The 20,469-nt window shown below is 41.0% G+C and overlaps 1 protein-coding gene across 1 annotated transcript in view; it reads left to right on the top strand.

Annotated features, from left to right (window-relative positions):
- The window catches only part of LOC117508265 (von Willebrand factor A domain-containing protein 5A-like), a 62,644-nt gene that overhangs the window by 39,527 nt on the left and 2,648 nt on the right, over positions 1 to 20,469 (top strand). Inside the window, exons 5-9 of the mRNA XM_034167947.1 lie at positions 7,436 to 7,602; positions 7,705 to 7,819; positions 7,946 to 8,121; positions 8,207 to 8,295; positions 16,656 to 16,800. Coding sequence (XP_034023838.1) covers positions 7,436 to 7,602; positions 7,705 to 7,819; positions 7,946 to 8,121; positions 8,207 to 8,295; positions 16,656 to 16,800 — 692 coding nt within the window. The remainder of the gene's footprint in view (positions 1 to 7,435; positions 7,603 to 7,704; positions 7,820 to 7,945; positions 8,122 to 8,206; positions 8,296 to 16,655; positions 16,801 to 20,469) is intronic.

The following is a 20,469-nucleotide window of genomic DNA, read 5'->3' as shown; positions in this document are numbered from 1 at the left end:
AGCCTGGTAGGAATGGGGTCTAATAAACATGTTGATGGTTTGGATGAAGTAACTAATGAAAATAACTCAGACAGAACAATCGGAGAGAAAGAGTCTAACCAAATACCGGCATCACTGAAAGCAGCCAAAGATAACGATACGTCTTTGGGATGGTTATGAGTAATTTTTTCTCTAATAGTTAAAATTTTGTTAGCAAAGAAAGTCATGAAGTCATTACTAGTTAAAGTTAATGGAATACTCAGCTCAATAGAGCTCTGACTCTTTGTCAGCCTGGCTACAGTGCTGAAAAGAAACCTGGGGTTGTTCTTATTTTCTTCAATTAGTGATGAGTAGAAAGATGTCCTAGCTTTACGGAGGGCTTTTTTATAGAGCAACAGACTCTTTTTCCAGGCTAAGTGAAGATCTTCTAAATTAGTGAGACGCCATTTCCTCTCCAACTTACGGGTTATCTGCTTTAAGCTACGAGTTTGTGAGTTATACCACGGAGTCAGACACTTCTGATTTAAAGCTCTCTTTTTCAGAGGAGCTACAGCATCCAAAGTTGTCTTCAATGAGGATGTAAAACTATTGACGAGATACTCTATCTCCCTTACAGAGTTTAGGTAGCTACTCTGCACTGTGTTGTTATATGGCATTAGAGAACATAAAGAAGGAATCATATCCTTAAACCTAGTTACAGCGCTTTCTGAAAGACTTCTAGTGTAATGAAACTTATTCCCTACTGCTGGGTAGTCCATCAGAGTAAATGTAAATGTTATTAAGAAATGATCAGACAGAAGGGAGTTTTCAGGGAATACTGTTAAGTCTTCTATTTCCATACCATAAGTCAGAACAAGATCTAAGATATGATTAAAGTGGTGGGTGGACTCATTTACTTTTTGAGCAAAGCCAATAGAGTCTAATAATAGATTAAATGCAGTGTTGAGGCTGTCATTCTCAGCATCTGTGTGGATGTTAAAATCGCCCACTATAATTATCTTATCTGAGCTAAGCACTAAGTCAGACAAAAGGTCTGAAAATTCACAGAGAAACTCACAGTAACGACCAGGTGGACGATAGATAATAACAAATAAAACTGGTTTTTGGGACTTCCAATTTGGATGGACAAGACTAAGAGACAAGCTTTCAAATGAATTAAAGCTCTGTCTGGGTTTTTGATTAATTAATAAGCTGGAATGGAAGATTGCTGCTAATCCTCCGCCCCGGCCCGTGCTACGAGCATTCTGACAGTTAGTGTGACTCGGGGGTGTTGACTCATTTAAACTAACATATTCATCCTGCTGTAACCAGGTTTCTGTTAGGCAGAATAAATCAATATGTTGATCAATTATTATATCATTTACCAACAGGGACTTAGAAGAGAGAGACCTAATGTTTAATAGACCACATTTAACTGTTTTAGTCTGTGGTGCAGTTGAAGGTGCTATATTATTTTTTTTTTTGGAATTTTTATGATTAAATAGATTTTTGCTGGTTATTGGTGGTCTGGGAGCAGGCACCGTCTCTACGGGGATGGGGTAATGAGGGGATGGCAGGGGGAGAGAAGCTGCAGAGAGGTGTGTAAGACTACAACTCTGCTTCCTGGTCCCAACCCTGGATAGTCACGGTTTGGAGGATTTAAGAAAATTGGCCAGATTTCTAGAAATGAGAGCTACTCCATCCAAAGTGGGATGGATGCCGTCTCTCCTAACAAGACCAGGTTTTCCCCAGAAGCTTTGCCAATTATCTATGAAGCCCACCTCATTTTTGGACACCACTCAGACAGCCAGCAATTCAAGGAGAACATGCGGCTAAACATGTCACTCCCGGTCCGATTGGGGAGGGGCCCAGAGAAAACTACAGAGTCCGACATTGTTTTTGCAAAGTTACACACCGATTTAATGTTAATTTTAGTGACCTCCGATTGGCGTAACCGGGTGTCATTACTGCCGACGTGAATTACAATCTTACCAAATTTACGCTTAGCCTTAGCCAGCAGTTTCAAATTTCCTTCAATGTCGCCTGCTCTGGCCCCCGGAAGACAATTGACTATGGTTGCTGGTGTCGCTAACTTCACATTTCTCAAAACAGAGTCGCCAATAACCAGAGTTTGATCCTCGGCGGGTGTGTCGCCGAGTGGGGAAAAACGGTTAGAGATGTGAACGGGTTGACGGTGTACACGGGGCTTCTGTTTAGGGCTACGCTTCCTCCTCACAGTCACCCAGTCAGCCTGCTTTCCCGACTGCTCGGGATCTGCCAGGGGGGAACTAACGGCGGTTAAGCTACCTTGGTCTGCACCGACTACAGGGGCCTGGCTAACTGTAGAATTTTCCACGGTGCGGAGCCGAGTCTCCAATTCGCCCAGCCTGGCCTCCAAAGCTACGAATAAGCTACACTTATTACAAGTACCGTTACTGCTAAAGGAGGCCGAGGAATAACTAAACATTTCACACCCAGAGCAGAAAAGTGCGGGAGAGACAGGAGAAGCCGCCATGCTAAATCGGCTAAGAGCTAGTAGCTACGCTAAGCTAGCGGATTCCTAAAAACACGCAAAGTGAATAATGTGTAAATAATTTATAGGTGATTCAGCAGAAGGAGTGCTTTAGTTAAGGCACGTAAAGATTACACTGGGAAACAAATCGTAATCTAGATAACTAGATCAATCTAACTGCGCAGAGTAAACAGCTAACAGATACAGAAAAACACCGCTGTGCTCCGGAACAGGAAGTGATACAATACCGCAGTGAGAGCCAACCACCAGTAGAGGCCTAAACAGGCGCCTCTCAGCTGAACGCCAGAGAAAGGCAGCCGCGACCAAGTCATCCAGAGGCAGGCAATATCACCCAAGTCATCCAGAGGCATACATTTTTAACTTATGGTTCAAATTTTAATCAAACTAATTTCACGTCACGTCAATCCCATCGTCACGTCTTCCGAAGATGAAGCAGAGACTGGGGACTCACAGGCAGACTCATCCATTACCCAGGCCGAAGTCACCAAGGTGGTTAGAAAGGTCCTCATTCGCAAGGCTCCTGGGGTGGATGAAATCCGTCCTGAGTACCTTAAATCTCTGGATGTTGTGGGACTTGGCTGACATGCCTCTGCAACATCGCATGGCAGTTGGGGACAGTGCCTCTGGATTGGCAGACCAGGGTGGTGGTCCCTCTGTTTAAGAAGGGGGACCGGAGGGTGTGTTCCAACTACAGGGAGATCACACTTCTCAGCCTCCCCGGTAAGATCTATTCCAGAGTACTGGAGAGGAGAATTCGATTGATAGTCGAACTTCGGATTCAGGACGAGCAGTGTGGTTTTCGTCCTGGTCGCCGTACACTGGACCAGCTCTACACGCTCCATCAGGTGCTCGAGGGTTCATGGGAGTTCGCCCAACCAGTCCACATGTGCTTTGTGGATCTGGCGAAGGCGTTTGACCGTGTCCCTCGGGGCACCCTGTGGGGGGTGCTCCGGGAGTACGGGGTCCGGGGCCCTTTGTCACCGTTTCTGTTCATTATCTTTATGGACAGAATTTCTAGGCACAGCCAGGGTGTAGAGGGGGTCTGGTTTGGGAACCACAGAATCTCGTCTCTGCTGTTTGCGGATGATGTGGTTCTGTTGGCTTCATCAAATCAGGACCTTCAGTGTGCACTGGGGCGGTTTGCAGCCGAGTGTGAAGCGTCCGGGATGAAAATCAGCACCTCCATTTGAGGCCATTGTTTTCGACCGGAAAAAAGTGCTTTGCCCTCTTCAGGTCGGTGGAGTGTCCTTGCCTCAAGTGGAGGAGTTTAAGTATCTTGGGGTCTTGTTCACGAGTGAAGGACGGATGGAATGTGAGATCGACAGACGGATCGGTGCAGCATCTACAGTGATGCGGTTGCTGTATCGGACCGTCGTGGTGAAGAGAGAGCTGAGTAGGGGGGGCAAAGCTCTCGATTTACCGATCGATCTACGTTCCGATCCTCACCTATGGTCATGAGATTTGGCTCATGAATGAAAGAACGAGATCGCGAGTACAAATGGCTGAGATGAGTTTCCTCCGCAGGGTGGCTGGGGCGATAGGGTGAGGAGCTCGGTCACTCGGGAGGAGCTCGGAGTCAAGCAGCTGCTCCTCCACGTCAAAAGGAGCCAGTTGAGGTGGCTCGGGCATCTTTTCCAGATGCCCCCTGGACGCCTCGCTGGAGAGGTGTTCCGGGCATGTTCCATCGGGAAGAGGCCCTGGGGAAGACCCAGGACACGCTGGAGGGACTATGTCTCTCGGCTGGCTTGGGAACGCCTTAGGGTTCCCCCGGAGGAGCTGGGGGAGGTGTGTGTGGATTGGGATGTCTGGGCGGCTTTGCTTGAGCTGCTGCCCCCGCGACCCGACTCCGGATAAAGCGGAAGAAAATGGATGGATAGACGGATGGAATAATTTCAGACAAGTTATTTAAATTAATGCCACCTCTGAAGTTTTATGAAGTGAAAATATTAGATATATGTTTTAGTTTTAAAGTAATGCACTAATTTTTAAGGTTTTTGTGTGGACATGCTGTGTCCAGGTGCATTATAGGTAGGATAGGATAATCTCAGTACGTTCACGAAATGAGAAATGCATTTGAGACACTCTGATCAGGCTCCACGGACAACAGCATCAAACTCTAGTGCCTAAAACTCTCGTGAATATATTCTCTGGGTTTATAGATGTTGTTATTGTGTTTGCATTTTTTAAATTCTGCCCAAAAATGTAGCAGACACAGATTATCTGGAATTTTGTTTTGGCAAGTTTTCAAGGTCTCTACTGCCATCTACTGGCCAGTAGTGTTCATGACAGTATTGGCCCTGAAGCTGGGCTGATATTTTCAATCACTGTACTCAGTTCCAGCTCAAACTGTACGGCAGAACCGCATGGTGTAAAAGTTCGGAGCGAACGATTTATGTTGTCACACATGTATGTTCAAAAACCACACGTCGGACTCGTGTTTTCAGAAGCAAAACATAAACAGAAGCTTTTTTTTCAAACATAATTTTCAAAAACTTTCTATGGGAGACATCAAAGTTAAAAAAAAAAAAAAAATTACAAGATGGGTCTGCTGTGTTTTCACAGGCACAGTGCGAGCGGTTGGACGGTTGTAGCGCTTCTGCAGCAGGATACCCTCACGATGGTTGACCACAATATCAAACAGGTTTTATTTTCTTCTGACCATACGATCGGCGATCAGGAGGTGGTCGTGAGATGTTAAACGCAGCTCGTTACTCCATGTATGCTAAACGGTGCAGGACACGCGATTAACCTGAAACTCTGTGAGATCCAAAAAATTCTCACACGAATGAGAAATCATCTGAAAAAGGGCCAAAACTCGCACTGGCACCAGTAGATCATGGCAGTGTTCTGTTTATTTTGACACCGGTTATATCAGACGATTATCTAATTACAACTTGGCTTTTTTTTTTTTTTTTTTTTTTTTTTTTTGAAAATGCTTTTTTTTTTTTTTTTTACAAAAAAAAAGTGGCGTATTTTACAAACGCACATTTATCTGTAAACACCAACCCACGACACACCTCACATTGGTTTACATAGAATGAATGAGTCAATCAATCAGTGTTAGCGGAGGCACATTTTACCCAGATTGCCATCTGTCTGTGTTTGTTACAAAACTTCAGAATCAGTGCATTATTCAACATTAAAAGGTATATGTTATATTTTAACTTTGCACAAATGACAGAATTGACATTAATGGAGTTATTCTATCAGTATTAATTTTATTTACACCAAACCATAAGTCAGCATTGCTTTATTTTCCAAGACCTCCGCCTGATGGCAGCATTGTGATTGAGTAGAGAGTTGAGCTTTTTGGCTCCTCTCAGCTGCGTTTGTGCTGGAAGCCATGTAGTAAACTTGAGCTTCCAGCAGGGACGCCCAAAGACAGAAGTGCTGACTCATTGTTTGGGTCTACTGTCGCCTGTCATGGTGTTAAAACTCAAAATCAGCTTGTTAGTAGTTGCAAGTGTACTGGAGACAATACTGGAATTTATCGGTTATCTGTAACTTCGGATACATTTTTGGGTGGTTTATCGTTTTAGCTTTATCAAGGATAACTTTTCAGTTATCTGATTATCTGTTATCGAAGTAAATGTTTTGGTTATCTGTGCCCACCACTGAACACCACAACACTTGCCAAAAAAAGGGCATAGATCTCTTGCATAATCGATACATAAACTCACTGGCTACTTTATTAGGTACACCTGTCCAGTTGCTTCTTAACACAAATATCTAATCGGCCAATCACATGGCATCATCTCAGCGCATTTAGGCATCTTGACATTGTGAAGGCGACTTGCTGAAGTTCAGCCAAAGCATCAGAATGGGGAAGAAAGGGGATTTAAGTGACTTTGAATCTGAGATGGTTGTTAGTGGCAGATGGAAACCGTTGCTTTACTGGTATTTTCACACACAGCCATCTCTAGGTTTTGCAAAGAAAGATCTGAAAAAGGGAAGATATCCAGTGAGCGGCAGCTCTGTGGACAAAAATGCCTTGTTCATGTCAGAGGACAGAGGAGAATGGACAGACTGGTTCAATGGCCGACTGCATGATGTTATCATGTCAGTATGGGCCAACATCTCAAAGGAATGTTTCCAACACCTTGTTGAATCTATACCATGAAGAATTAAGGCAGTTCTGAAGGGGAAAGGGGTCCAACCTTGTCCTAGCTAGGTGTTCCTAGTAAAGTGACCAGTGACTGTAAATAGAAGGTCCTGTGAGCGTGTGTTTGGCTCCCGTGCTTTGTTGCTCATGGTGGCTAACAGTATTCAGTGCCACAGTCTGTGGTCAGGACCATGAATAGTTTGGACAGCAGAAGTTACCAGACACTTCCATATAAAACATACACAAATGATTCTCATTCCATATCATGTCCTCTTCAATTATGGGAAAGTGAAGAGAACATTACCATGGAGTGATTGTGCTGTCATATGAATGCTCATTTGAAAATTGTTGCCTTGAACCAACAGTCAGATGTGAGCGGTGCTGATTGTGACATTGTGCCAAACACTGTTCACCTTCTGTGACCAGCCATTCTCAAGGCCCATTCATTTTTGATTGTGTAAATGTTTAATGAATTACATTTTTAGTTAAAATATGTGTTTATCTTATTTTGTGTATACTTGCAAGTGGCTGATTGAATTTCATTATGCCTTATGGTCATTAATATGTGCAAAATCCTCATTTACATATATCCTCATTTGCACAATTGTTCTTAGTAAATTGCTAACAAACTGTTGTCCACTCCAATGTGTAAAAGTTTGGAATGGATGAAATTCAGCACTTCTATGGGATTTTAATAAATTAGGCCCTTAATGCAAATAAGCATTTCAAGATGACTGATTACACAGTTGGGTGCTTACCTTTATCTCCGTGCCTTCCATTTAGTTATTGCAATTAAGCTGCCAGTGATGAGCTATGTCTGACTTAAAGTATGTTGTTTGTAGGTAGTGAAGGTGCCAGTGTTCAGGTGACCTCTGTGCCAGTGTCCTTGGTTCCCTACAGTCTGTCTTTCTCTGCCAAAGTGTCCTCTCCTCGTCCAATCTTGAAAGTAGAATCCAACTGTTCCCTGGACCCTCTGCAGTACATCAACACAGAACAAACTCAGGCCACGGTGAGCAGAGTGTTGGTGTGCCTGTGAGTGATAGATCTCCTCTAGACTAAGAAGAAGAGATCATAGTGTTCACATATATGTAAATGTTTTTGCGAGCTGCAGGTCAAACTGGCGGCAGGACACAAGTTTGATAGAGATGTTGAACTTCTGATTTATTACAAAGATGCTCACCAGCCCACTGCTGTGGTGGAGGCAGGACAGGCCTCTGCCAAACCTGGTGAGTGGGTATTAATGATGTTTTTGCTTTCTTAACAACTGTCTTATTTGAGCCGATCAGTTCCATGTGTTCTAAGAACAGGCAGAAGGCAGATTTGGTTCCAGTGGTCTCTTTAATGTGTTTCAGGCACTCTGATGGGTGACCCAGTGGTGATGCTGAGCCTGTACCCTGAGTTCCCACAGGGTGTTATGTCTTCAGTTGCCTCATGTGGAGAGTTTGTGTTCCTATTGGATCGGTCTGGAAGCATGGATTGTCGAATGAATGAAAGTGACAGTTGTCAGACTCGCATCACCAGTGCCAGGGTATTCAGCAAGTGTAAATTCTCTCATGAATTCTGTTGTAGTCTTTCTACATGTCACTGATCTTCAGTCTTTTCCTACCTTTCAGGACACACTGCTGCTGCTGCTGAAGAGCATCCCAGTGGGCTGCTATTTCAACATCTACAGCTTTGGTTCAAGATATGAGTATATCTTTCCGTATGTAACCACCTAGTTTTGCAGACTCCATAAAAAATGTTTTGCTGTCTTTTTTGATTACTGTTTCTACAAAAACAACAAAACAAAAAAAAACAAATCAGCGGCATAGATATAGATATGGTTTGACTTTACTCATTGCAGTTGGAAGTGTTTCATATTTGAGGACACTAATTATCATTCAGAGGAGTCATAGTGCATAGCTTCATGGGAATTTTTGGCTGCATGAGGTATAATGAAAGCAGGCTGTGATGGCCCTGAGAATGGATAAGGAGGCATTTGTTAGAGGAATCAGTGATCAGGTGACACACAATCTATGGTCTAGTAACCCTTAACCTGCTTACAGAGAAATCAAAGCGCTTTGTTCCTCCAAACCTACAGCTTGTCCCACTGCAGTTATGGCAGTAGATGGTTCAGATCTGCCAGATGCCTCTGCTGTACGATCATGTTGGGCCAGCGACTTTGAGCAGTTATTGGGCTGGTCCTTCTGCTGGCATCTTAGACATTTTTAGCGCCTTCTTGTAACTGAATCTCCAGCCAACTGTTAACTATCAAATGTTGGTGAGATCACAGAGTCCATGAGAAAAGAGAGCTTTAAATCAGACGTGCCTGACTCTGTGGTATAACTCACAAACTCGCAGCTTAAAGCAGATAACCCATAAGTTGGAGAGGAAATGGCGTCTCACTAATTTAGAAGATCTTCACTTAGCCTGGAAAAAGTCTGTTGCTCTATAAAAAAGCCCTCTGTAAAGCTAGGACATCTTACTACTCATCACTAATTGAAGAAAATAAGAACAACCCCAGGTTTCTTTTCAGCACTGTAGCCAGGCTGACAAAGAGTCAGAGCTCTATTGAGCCGAGTATTCCTTTAAAATTAACTAGTAATGACTTCATGACTTTCTTTGCTAATAAAATTTTAACTATTAGAGAAAAAATTACTCATAACCATCCCAAAGACGTATCGTTATCTTTGGCTGCTTTCAGTGATGCTGGTATTTGGTTAGACTCTTTCTCTCCGATTGTTCTGAGTTATTTTCATTAGTTACTTCATCCAAACCATCAACATGTCTGTTAGACCCCATTCCTACCAGGCTGCTCAAGGAAGCCCTACCATTATTTAATGCTTTGATCTTAAATATGATCAATCTATCTTTATTAGTTGGCTATGTACCACAGGCCTTTAAGGTGGCAGTAATTAATCCATTACTTAAAAAGCCATCACTTGACCCAGCTATCTTAGCTAATTATAGGCCAATCTCCAACCTTCCTTTTCTCTCAAAAATTCTTGAAAGGGTAGTTGTAAAACAGCTAACTGATCATCTGCAGAGGAATGGTCTATTTGAAGAGTTTCAGTCAGGTTTTAGAATTCATCATAGTACAGAAACAGCATTAGTGAAGATTACAAATGATCTTCTTATGGCCTCAGACAGTGGACTCATCTCTGTGCTTGTTCTGTTAGACCTCAGTGCTGCTTTTGATACTGTTGACCATAAAATTTTATTACAGAGATTAGAGCATGCCATAGGTATTAAAGGCACTGCGCTGCAGTGGTTTGAATCATATTTATCTAATAGATTACAATTTGTTCATGTAAATGGGGAATCTTCTTCACAGACTAAGATTAATTATGGAGTTCCACAAGGTTCTGTGCTAGGACCAATTTTATTCACTTTATACATGCTTCCCTTAGGCAGTATTATTAGATGGCATTGTTTAAATTTTCATTGTTACGCAGATGATACCCAGCTTTATCTATCCATGAAGCCAGAGGACACACACCAATTAGCTAAACTGCAGGATTGTCTTACAAACATAAAGACATGGATGACCTCTAATTTCCTGCTTTTAAACTCAGATAAAATTGAAGTTATTGTACTTGGCCCCACAAATCTTAGAAACATGGTGTGTAACCAGATCCTTACTCTGGATGGCATTACCCTGACCTCTAGTAATACTGTGAGAAATCTTGGAGTCATTTTTGATCAGGATATGTCATTCAATGCGCATATTAAACAAATATGTAGGACTGCTTTTTTGCATTTACGCAATATCTCTAAAATTAGAAAGGTCTTGTCTCAGAGTGATGCTGAAAAACTAATTCATGCATTTATTTCCTCTAGGCTGGACTATTGTAATTCATTATTATCAGGTTGTCCTAAAAGTTCTCTGAAAAGCCTTCAGTTAATTCAAAATGCTGTAGCTAGAGTACGGGGACTAGGAGGAGAGAGCATATCTCACCCATATTGGCCTCTCTTCATTGGCTTCCTGTTAATTCTAGAATAGAATTTAAAATTCTTCTTCTTACTTATAAGGTTTGGAATAATCAGGTCCCATCTTATCTTAGGGACCTCATAGTACCATATCACCCCAATAGAGCGCTTCGCTCTCAGACTGCAGGCTTACTTGTAGTTACTAGGGTTTGTAAGAGTAGAATGGGAGGCAGAGCCTTCAGCTTTCAGGCTCCTCTCCTGTGGAACCAGCTCCCAATTCAGATCAGGGAGACAGACACCCTCTCTACTTTTGAGATTAGGCTTAAAACTTTCATTTTTGCTAAACCTTATAGTTAGGGCTGAACCATCCCTTAGTTATGCTGCTATAGACTTAGACTGCTGGGGGGTTCCCATGATGCACTGAGTGTTTCTTTCTCTTTTTGCTCTGTATGCACCACTCTGCATTTAATCATTAGTGATTGATCTCTGCTCCCCTCCACAGCATGTCTTTTTCCTGGTTCTCTCCCTCAGCCCCAACCAGTCCCAGCAGAAGACTGCCCCTCCCTGAACCTGGTTCTGCTGGAGGTTTCTTCCTGTTAAAAGGGAGTTTTTCCTTCCCACTGTCGCCAAGTGCTTGCTCACAGGGGGTCGTTTTGACCGTTGGGTTTTTTTTTTACGTAATTATTGTATGGCCTTGCCTTACAATATAAAGCGCCTTGGGGCAACTGTTTGTTGTGATTTGGCGCTATATAAATAAAATTGATTGATTGAATTGATTGATTATCACTGTCGCCTGTGTGCTTGCTCTGGGGGTTAGTAAGGTTAGACCTTATTTGTGTGAAGCGCCTTGAGGCAACTTTGTTGTGATTTGGCACTATATAAATGAAAATAAATTGAAATTTAGAGACACCTGGGAAGAGCTGATGGAGTCAAAGGCAGAGGTATTTGTTGATGGTGATACATATCTGTGTAGGAAAATGAATGTCCGAGTCTTTCGGGTCCTGCCACTACATGTCTTATATGGTTGTGAGAGTTGAACGCTAACCAGTGACCGACATATGATTGGATGTCTTTTGTAGGAGGTCTCTTTGGAGAATTTTGTTTGATTGTGAGCAAACTGGAGCCCACAATTTTTCCATATGCATTTAAGAAATTGGAAAAATCCCTTTCCTTTAACACTGAATGAATTTTCAAAAATTCATAACTGTCAAAAAAGATCAAATCTCTTTCATATTTGAGTGTGTTATGTATGATGAATGCCAAAGTTTGATTTTTTTTTTTTTTTTTTTTAACCATCCTTGAAAAATGTCAGCTTCCTATTTTATAAACACTACCCAATCTAGAGCCTGTGGATCCCCATGGGCAACATGTGAGTTTAATATACATTTTACATCATATCTTAATCATACGTGTCCCAATCACTCTCATATTTGAAAGTGAGATGCAGACTGGCACTCACTATCGCCTGACAATGTTTGATCTTGATCTGATCCAGAATGAGGATTTTGTGGACATTTGAATTTAATATTGAAAAGCCCATTGTACATTTTGCATTATTTCTCAATCAAAAGCACCTGAATCCCTCTAATTTGTAACAGTAAGGTTCAAACAGGCACTCTCAATAAATAGACTGTGTTTGATCCGCATCTGATCTGTATTGCTGATTTAGCTGATATTTCATTTTAACATTGAAAAGCCCTTTTGATCTATATTTTGCATTATATTTTAGCTTATGAAAAGCGACTTCTAACAAGACTTTGAATTTGTGGAATTGGAAACTAGCGTTGGTGGAAGTTTGAGCTATATGAACACAGTGCTCTAAGTTTTATTTTGAATTTCTGCATTATTTTGCTTTACACACAAACAATATGGTTTCACAAAAAAGAAAAACTGCCACAATCAAAATTATTAGTTCCCTTAAGAACTGAACTTTTTGTTGAACAGCAGCACAAACCACTGTTGTGTAAAGATGTGCTTTTACTTTGTCATGCTCAAAGCATGTAAAATCAACTGTAAGGGCCTCTTCACACACAACACGAAGTTGGGCAAAAGAAGCAGAAACTGGCTGAAATATCGCAAATAATTTAATTTCATTTTCATTTATTTATATAGCTCCAAATCACAACAAGATTGCCTCAAGGTGCTTCACACAAGTAAGGTCTAACCTTACCAACCCTACAGTAACAGTGGTAAGGAAAAACTCCCCCTGAGGAAGAAGCCTCAAGCAGACCAGACTCAGAGGTGGCCCTCTGCTTGGGCCATGCTACAGACACAAATTACAAAACACTTCACAAAATTAACATACAGGAAATGTTGCCGATGCACAGGACGGTTTCTGGAACAGATACCACACCCATCTCTGGATGGAGCTGCACCTCAAACAGAGAGAAAAGAAAAAGGGGGAGGTGATGGTCTAGTGGTTAAGGTGTTGGGCTTGAGACCAGAAGATCCTCAGTTCAAATCCCCGCCTGACTGGAAAATCAATATTAAATTGTAAAGTGAGCTCCTCCAGTGTAAAGTGTAATTGTATGTGAGGCATAATTGTAAAGCGCTTTGAGCATCTGATGCAGATGGAAAAGTGCTATATAAATGCAGTCCATTTACCATTTACCAAAAAAAGCAGAATCAAGCATCAGAAAGACAACAAATACAGTGTAATTTGTCAGGTGATCGCCAGCCACTAGCCCTAAGCTTCACTAAAAGATGCAGAATTTAGATAAAATTGAGGCCGTGGCCCACTCCGTTTCCTACTAAAATAAATTAAGAGTAAAAAACATAGAAACATACTATGCCAGTATGCTAGCCAATACGAAAGGGAAAATAAGTGCGTCTTAAGTCTGGACTTGAAAGTCTCTGCAGAATCCGTTTTATTGATGCAGGGAGATCATTCTACAGAACAGGGGCACGATAAGAGAAAGCTCTGTGACCTGCAGACTTTTTATTCACCCTAGGGACACAAAGTAGTCCTGCACCTTGAGAACGCAAAGCCCAGGCTGGTACAGAGGGTTTAATTAGGTTAGCTAGGTAGAGAGGTGCCAGGGACAGGAAGCCAGTGACGAGATACCAAAATTGGTGTAATGTGGTCAAACTATCTGCTTCGTGTCAAAACTCTGGCAGCAGCATTTTGAACCAATTGGAGAGCCCTAATGCTGGACTGTGGTAAACCAGAAAATAAAACATTGCAGTAGTCCAATCTAGAAAAGATAAACGCATGGATCATGGTCTCAGCATCAGCCATAGACAGGATGGGATGAATCTTCGCTATATTTCGCAGGTGGAAGAAAGCAGTCCTCGTAATATTTCTAATGTGGAGGCCAAAGGACAATGTAGGATCAAAAATTACCCCAAGGTTCCTCACTTTGTCAGTGTGATGTATGACACACGAGCCGAGGCTGAGCGTTAACTGGTCAAATTAATGCTGATGTCTCACTGGACCAAGAACCATCATTTCAGTCTTATCAGAGTTTAAAAGTAGGAAGTTTCTCGACATCCAGCTTCTCACTAATGCAAGGCAATCTTTTAGAGATTTTATGTGGAAGAGATTAACAGCAGTTATCGGTATGTATAACTGAGTTTCATCAGCAAGCAGTGAAACATAATCCCAGAGTGCCACAATATGTGCCCATGCTATATAAAGGGAGAAAAGCAGGGGGCTAAGACGGACCACTGCAGAACCCCAAATTTCATATCACTAAGGTTAGAGGTAGTTACTGTACAAAACACAGTGAGAACGACTGGTCAGGTATGACGTCAACCACTCCCAGTAATGCCAAAATGATTTTCCAGCCTATCAAGTAGAATATGATGATCCATGGTATCAAATGCAGCACTGAGATCTAACAGCAGCAGAACTGTAGTGGTGTCCGAATCCATTGCAAGCAGAAGATCATTCACCACTTTAGTGAGAGCCATCTCTGTGGAATATTTTCTAAAAGCAGACTGCAGTGGCTCAAAGAGATTATTCTCAGTAAGATAGTCCACGAGCTGCCGTGAAACCACTTTTTCCAGAATTTTAGCGCAAAATGATAGATTTGATATCAGCTGATTGTTTTTCAATACACTCGGGTCAAGAAGATTAGGTTTATTAAGTAATGGTTTAATCACTGCATATTTTAAACATTTAGGAACAGATCCAGAAGTTAAAGAAAGATTAATAATTTCCAGCACAGTCGGCCCAAGAGTGGGCCACAGGTCCTTAAACAGTTTTGTTGGTATAGGATCAAATAAACAGGTTGTGCTTTTTGTTCACATTACAAGTTTTGTCAGCATGCCCAGAGAGATACTCTCAAATTCTGTAAATCTGGGTAACACCTCAGAAATGGTGCCTACCTCAATAGCAGGGTGTAGTGGCAGGGTTAAGGCATGCTGGGATATGTTTAACCTGAGTAATCCAGGAAATCTTGTGCTGTAAAAGGAGAGTGAACTACAGGAGGTTGTCCATGAATAAGTGTTGCCACCGTGTCAAACAAGAACTTTGAGTTATGCTTGTTTTTGTTAATCAAATCAGAGTAATACAGTAGTGTTCAGAATAATAGTAGTGCTATGTGACTAAAAAGATGAATCCAGGTTTTGAGTATATTTCTTATTGTTACATGGGAAACAAGGTACCAGTACATTCAATAGATTCTCACAAATCCAGCAAGACCAAGCATTCATGATATGCACACTCTTAAGGCTATGAAATTGGGCTATTAGTAAAAAAAAAAAGTAGAAAGGGGGTGTTCACAATAATAGTAGCATCTGCTGTTGATGCTACAAACTCAAAACTATTATATTCAGACTGCTTTTTTAGCAATCCTGTGAATCACTAAACTAGTATTTAGTTGTATAACCACAGTTTTTCATGATTTCTTCACATCTGCAAGGCATTAATTTTGTTGGTTTGGAACCAAGATTTTGCTTGTTTACTAGTGTGTTTGGGGTCATTGTCTTGTTGAAACACCCATTTCAAGGGCATGTCCTCTTCAGCATAATGCAACATGACCTCTTCAAGTATTTTGACGTATCCAAACTAATCCATGATACCTGGTATGCGATATATAGGTCCAAAACCATAGTAGGAGAAACATGCCCCTATCATGATGCTTGCACCACCATGCTTCACTGTGAACTGTGGCTTGAATTCAGAGTTTGGGGGTCATCTCACAAACTGTCTGCGGCCCTTGGACCCAAAGATAACAATTTTACTCTCATCAGTCCACAAAATATTCCTCCATTTCTCTTTAGGCCAGTTGATGTGTTCTTTGGCAAATTGTAACCTCTTCTGCACGTCTTTTATTTAACAGAGGGACTTTGCGGGTGATTCTTGCAAATAAATTAGCTTCACACAGGCGTCTTTTAACTGTCACAGCACTTACAGGTAACTCCAGACTGTCTTTGATCATCCTGGAGCTGATCAATGGGGTGAGCCTTTGCCATTCTGGTTATTCTTCTATCCATTCTGATGGTTGTTTTCCATTTTCTTCCACGCACCTCTGTTTTTTTTTTTTTTGTCCATTTTAAAGCATTGGATATCATTGTAGATGAACAGCCTATAATTTTTTGCACCTGCGTATACGTTTTCCCCTCTCCAATCAACATTTTAATCAAACTACGCTGTTCTTCTGAACAATGTCTTGAACATCCCATTTTCCTCAGGCTTTCAAAGAGAAAAGCATGTTCAACATTCGCTGGCTTCATCCTTAAATAGATTCACACCTGTTTGTTCCACAAAATTGACAATCTCACTGACTGAATGCCACACTACTATTATTGTGAACACCCCCTTTTCTACTTTTTTTTTTTTTTTTTTTTTTTTTTTTTACTAATAGCCCAATTCCATAGCCTTAAGAGTGTGCATATCATGAATGCTTGGTCTTGTTGGATTTGTGAGAATCTACTGGTACCTTGTTTCCAATGTAACAATAAGAAATATACTCAAAACCTGGATTAATCTTTTTAGTCACATAGCACTACTATTATTCTGAACACTGCTGTAGGTCCGCTTTGTAGCCAGTAATGCATGCTTATAGTCTAAGTTTTCATCAAGCCACGCGAGGTGGAATACTTCTGATTTTGAACTACACCATTTCCTTCTGTGTACCATGACGCCGCTAATCAGTAGATTGGTTCTTGATGATGAATGTATACATATTTGTGTGTTTGTGCTGGCAGAAAGAGTGTGGAGTACAGCCAGCAGACCATGGATGAGGCTTTGAAGAAAGTTGAGAATATGGGAGCTGATATGGGAGGAACAGAGATCCTTCAGCCAATCAAACATATTTTCAGTCAACCTTGCATTCCTAACCAACCAAGACAAGTAAGAAAATCTCAAATATAAATACACTGTTCACAGAGTTATTAGGCAAGTTGTATTCCTGAGGATTAATTGTATTGTAGAGCAAATACACTCACTGGGCACTTTATTAGGTAAAAGTGTTCACCTGTTCAATTGCTTGTTAACACAAACAGCTAATCAGCCAACCGCATGGCAGCAACTCATTGTATTTAGGCATATAGACGTGGTAAAGATGATTTTCTGAAGTTCAAACTCAGCATCAGAATGAGGAAGAAAGGGGATTTAAGTTGCTTAAACATGGCATGGTTGTTAGTGCAAGGTGGGCTGGTCTGAGTATTTCAAAAACTGTCGATCTTCTGGGATTTTTACACACAGCCATGGCCAGGGTTTACAATATTGGTCTGAAAAAGAGAAGATATTCAGTGAGAGGCAGTTGTGTGGACGGAATACCTTGTTGGTGTCAGAGGTCAGAGAATGGACAAACTGGTTGAATGGATGACTGTGTGATGCCATCGTGTCAATATGGACCATTATCTCTGAGGAATGTTTCCAGGAAAAGTGAATTTTGGCTTCCTCTCTTATAGGTATGTATATATTTATATATACATAGGATTAATAAATGGAGTAGTTTTGACTGTGTTGAATGCTTGGTCTCCAAAGTAAAGAAAAAACAAGGTCAGTGTCCATTGGCTTCTCTGACATGTGACATATGTTACCCTGTAACATGGTAACTAAGCATGACACATGGTGCAGGCTACTCCTTTTTAAAACCCTATTAACTCAACCAATAATTTGCATCACTTTTTAACAAAATTATAGCAACTTTAACTTTTGACCCATGTACAAACTGAAATTGACCTTTGTCACCATTCTTGCCGTTTTTACCCCATAACTCCATAATATTCAGTCACAGATAGGCCAAACTATACCTTTTTGGAATCTTTGTGATCAGACAAATAATGTGGTATAATTTTCAATATGATTGGAGCATTTTTAAATTTTGACCCCTGTATAATTCTGCATTTGACCCCTGCATGGCTGCCTATTGAAAATTTAGGTGGCAAACATGCTTTTACAAATGAGTAATGTCTAAGGAGTATGTGTGCTAATTTTGGTGCTTGTTTCCAGAAATGAATAATTGTTACAATTATCTGCTCTACTAAAGGTGTCATATATCCAAAATATCACTGCTAATATTCCCTCACAATGCAAGTGATAATTCCCATCGGAGTCTCCCCATGCGTCAAACTGCTCATCTGATGGAAAGTCATTCCAGTGGTACCCAACAATACTCCAAAGAGACCTAGTACCAAAGACATGTAATTATTTCTTGAGGTTTATGTCCAAGTTCATCAACCATACTGTAAGACAGATGGCACCAGTGGTGGGAACAGTTCTGCTAATCTGTTAACCACTAATTATTGAAGCTGACGTTTTTATTAGTGGACTAACTTTTCAGATAAATTTGAAAACCATCAGCGGACCAATTAGCTTCTGATGAATTTAGTTCCAATATCATTTAGATGGCTAACATATTGTTGCGGGCATAGTGAATAAAGCTTAACAGTTAAAAACATTTGTAAAGTCTGAAATCATAGCTTTTAGTGCCTGTCTGTTACATATTTTGTAGCAGACAGACAGGTATGAGTGGCAGTGCTCAGTCCCCTGCCAGCAGAGGAGAGATGGCTACCAGAGAGAAAAGAATTTTTTATTTTATTTTTTTTCACACCATACAGACTTGCAGGCATATCCTACGAGTCATGCAGAGGCAGCCAGTTTTGACTTATGGTTAAAATTTTAAGCAAACTAATTCTGGACAAGTTATTGAAATTAATGTCACCTCTGTCATTTTACAAAGTGAAAATATCAGCTATATGTTTTAGTTTTGAAGTAATGCACTAATTTTGAAGGTGTTATCATTTAAAGACACACATGCCCCAATGCATTATGGGAAAATTAGTTTCCTGAGTTCAGTGGTTGGTCAGTATATAACACACAAGTAATTGGAACATGTGGTGGGTTTTACAAATAAATCTGTATTTGTAAATATGTCTTTTTTTTTTTCATTGAACACTGTCATCTAGTGGATGGCCAGTAGATGGCAATTACACTATCAGCAGAAATACACTAACAAATGCCGTTTGGTCAGTTATCACAGCGATTTTTTTTTTCCTTTTTTAGAAAATACATTTAGCCATTTCACGCTCCTGTTACAAGACAGTGATTGTAGCGCAGTGGTAAAGATTATGTCTGGTAATCAGATGGGTTCGAATCTCGTGGCATTTTTTTCTTTTATTTAACCAGGGTTATTTATCCATGGGCTTTGTTTTGCATCCCCTTTTATGTATTATTTATATCAACCCAGTGATATTCACAAATTATACAGCTGGGTTTTATTTTATTTTCCTTAACATCAGCAGCACGATGTGGTACACCTCATCCCATGGAACAGTGCGAGCAGCTGCAGCAGCTCGCACTGTGTTCCTGCTCGAAAGATACCATCACGTGCACGAACTGTCCCACTGGCATTGTGCATGCCTACCCTTTGGCACAGTGTAATGTTATGTAAAGACAAAACTTACATGGGTTTTCTTCAGTAGGGGATCTCAACTCCACGGGTGAGGTGTTAAAGTCCGGGGTAGAAAGAGTTGTGCATGTGCAGTTGCGTGGTAAAGAGAGAGGTAACTAAACTCGACTGGGGGAGGTGTTAAAGTCCGGGGTAGAGAGAACTGCGCATGTGCAGTTGCATGGTGGAGCTCCTCTCGACAGGTAGCTCATCTCGCCTGGACACAGTCTCTCAATCCTTTAACGGTTCGTAGTTCCGGACATTATTGGCTTACTTTCACCCCTGACAACTCACAATCAATAAACCTGTTGGACTGCAGACCCTCTTTTTGACTGATGAAATTAAAAACAGTGGCTTCAGTCATGAAATCATTCCTATTGTTTTGTACTTCTAACCTAACAGGTTTTATGAAAAGTTATTCTTTTTTGTTCTTTTGTTCCTTGTAGGGCTGGGAGATATGACAAAATTCATATCACGATATAAATTGAATCCCTTCACGGTCCCATGGTCTTCCCTTCACTAAGTTTTATCATGAGGTAAACCTAAGTGTATAAGTTACAGTGAGGAAAATAAGTATTTGAACACCCTGAGATTTTGCAATTTTTCCCACTTAGAAATCATGGAGGGGTCTGAAATTTTCATCTTAGGTGCATGTCCACTGTGAGAGACGTAATCTAAAAAAAAAAAAATCGGAAATCACAATGTATGTTTTTTTTTTTAAATAATTTATTTGTATGTTACTGCTGCAAATATGTATTTGAACACCTGTGAAAATCAACGTTAATATTTAGTACAGTAGCCTTTGTTTGCAATTACAGAGGTCAAACGTTTCCTGTAGTTTTTCACCAGGTTTGCACACACTGCAGCAGGGATTTTGGTCCACTCCTCCATACCGATCTTCTCTAGATCTTTCAGGTTTGGAGTTTCAGCTCCCTCCAAAGATTTTCTATTGAGTTCAGGTCTGGAGACTGGCCAGGCCACTCTAGGACCTTAAAATGCTTCTTACGGAGCCCCTCCTTAGTTGCCCTGGCTGTGTGTTTGGGGTCGTTGTCATGCTGGAAGACCCAGCCACGACCCATCTTCAATGCTCTTACTGAGGGAAGGAGGTTGTTTGCCAAAATCTT

The sequence above is a fragment of the Thalassophryne amazonica genome, chromosome 4, assembly GCF_902500255.1.
Source record: "Thalassophryne amazonica chromosome 4, fThaAma1.1, whole genome shotgun sequence".
In the NCBI taxonomy this organism is placed as follows: Eukaryota; Metazoa; Chordata; class Actinopteri; order Batrachoidiformes; family Batrachoididae; genus Thalassophryne; species Thalassophryne amazonica.
Note: the sequence above shows the minus strand (reverse complement) of the source record. Positions and strands in the feature narration are given on the sequence as shown.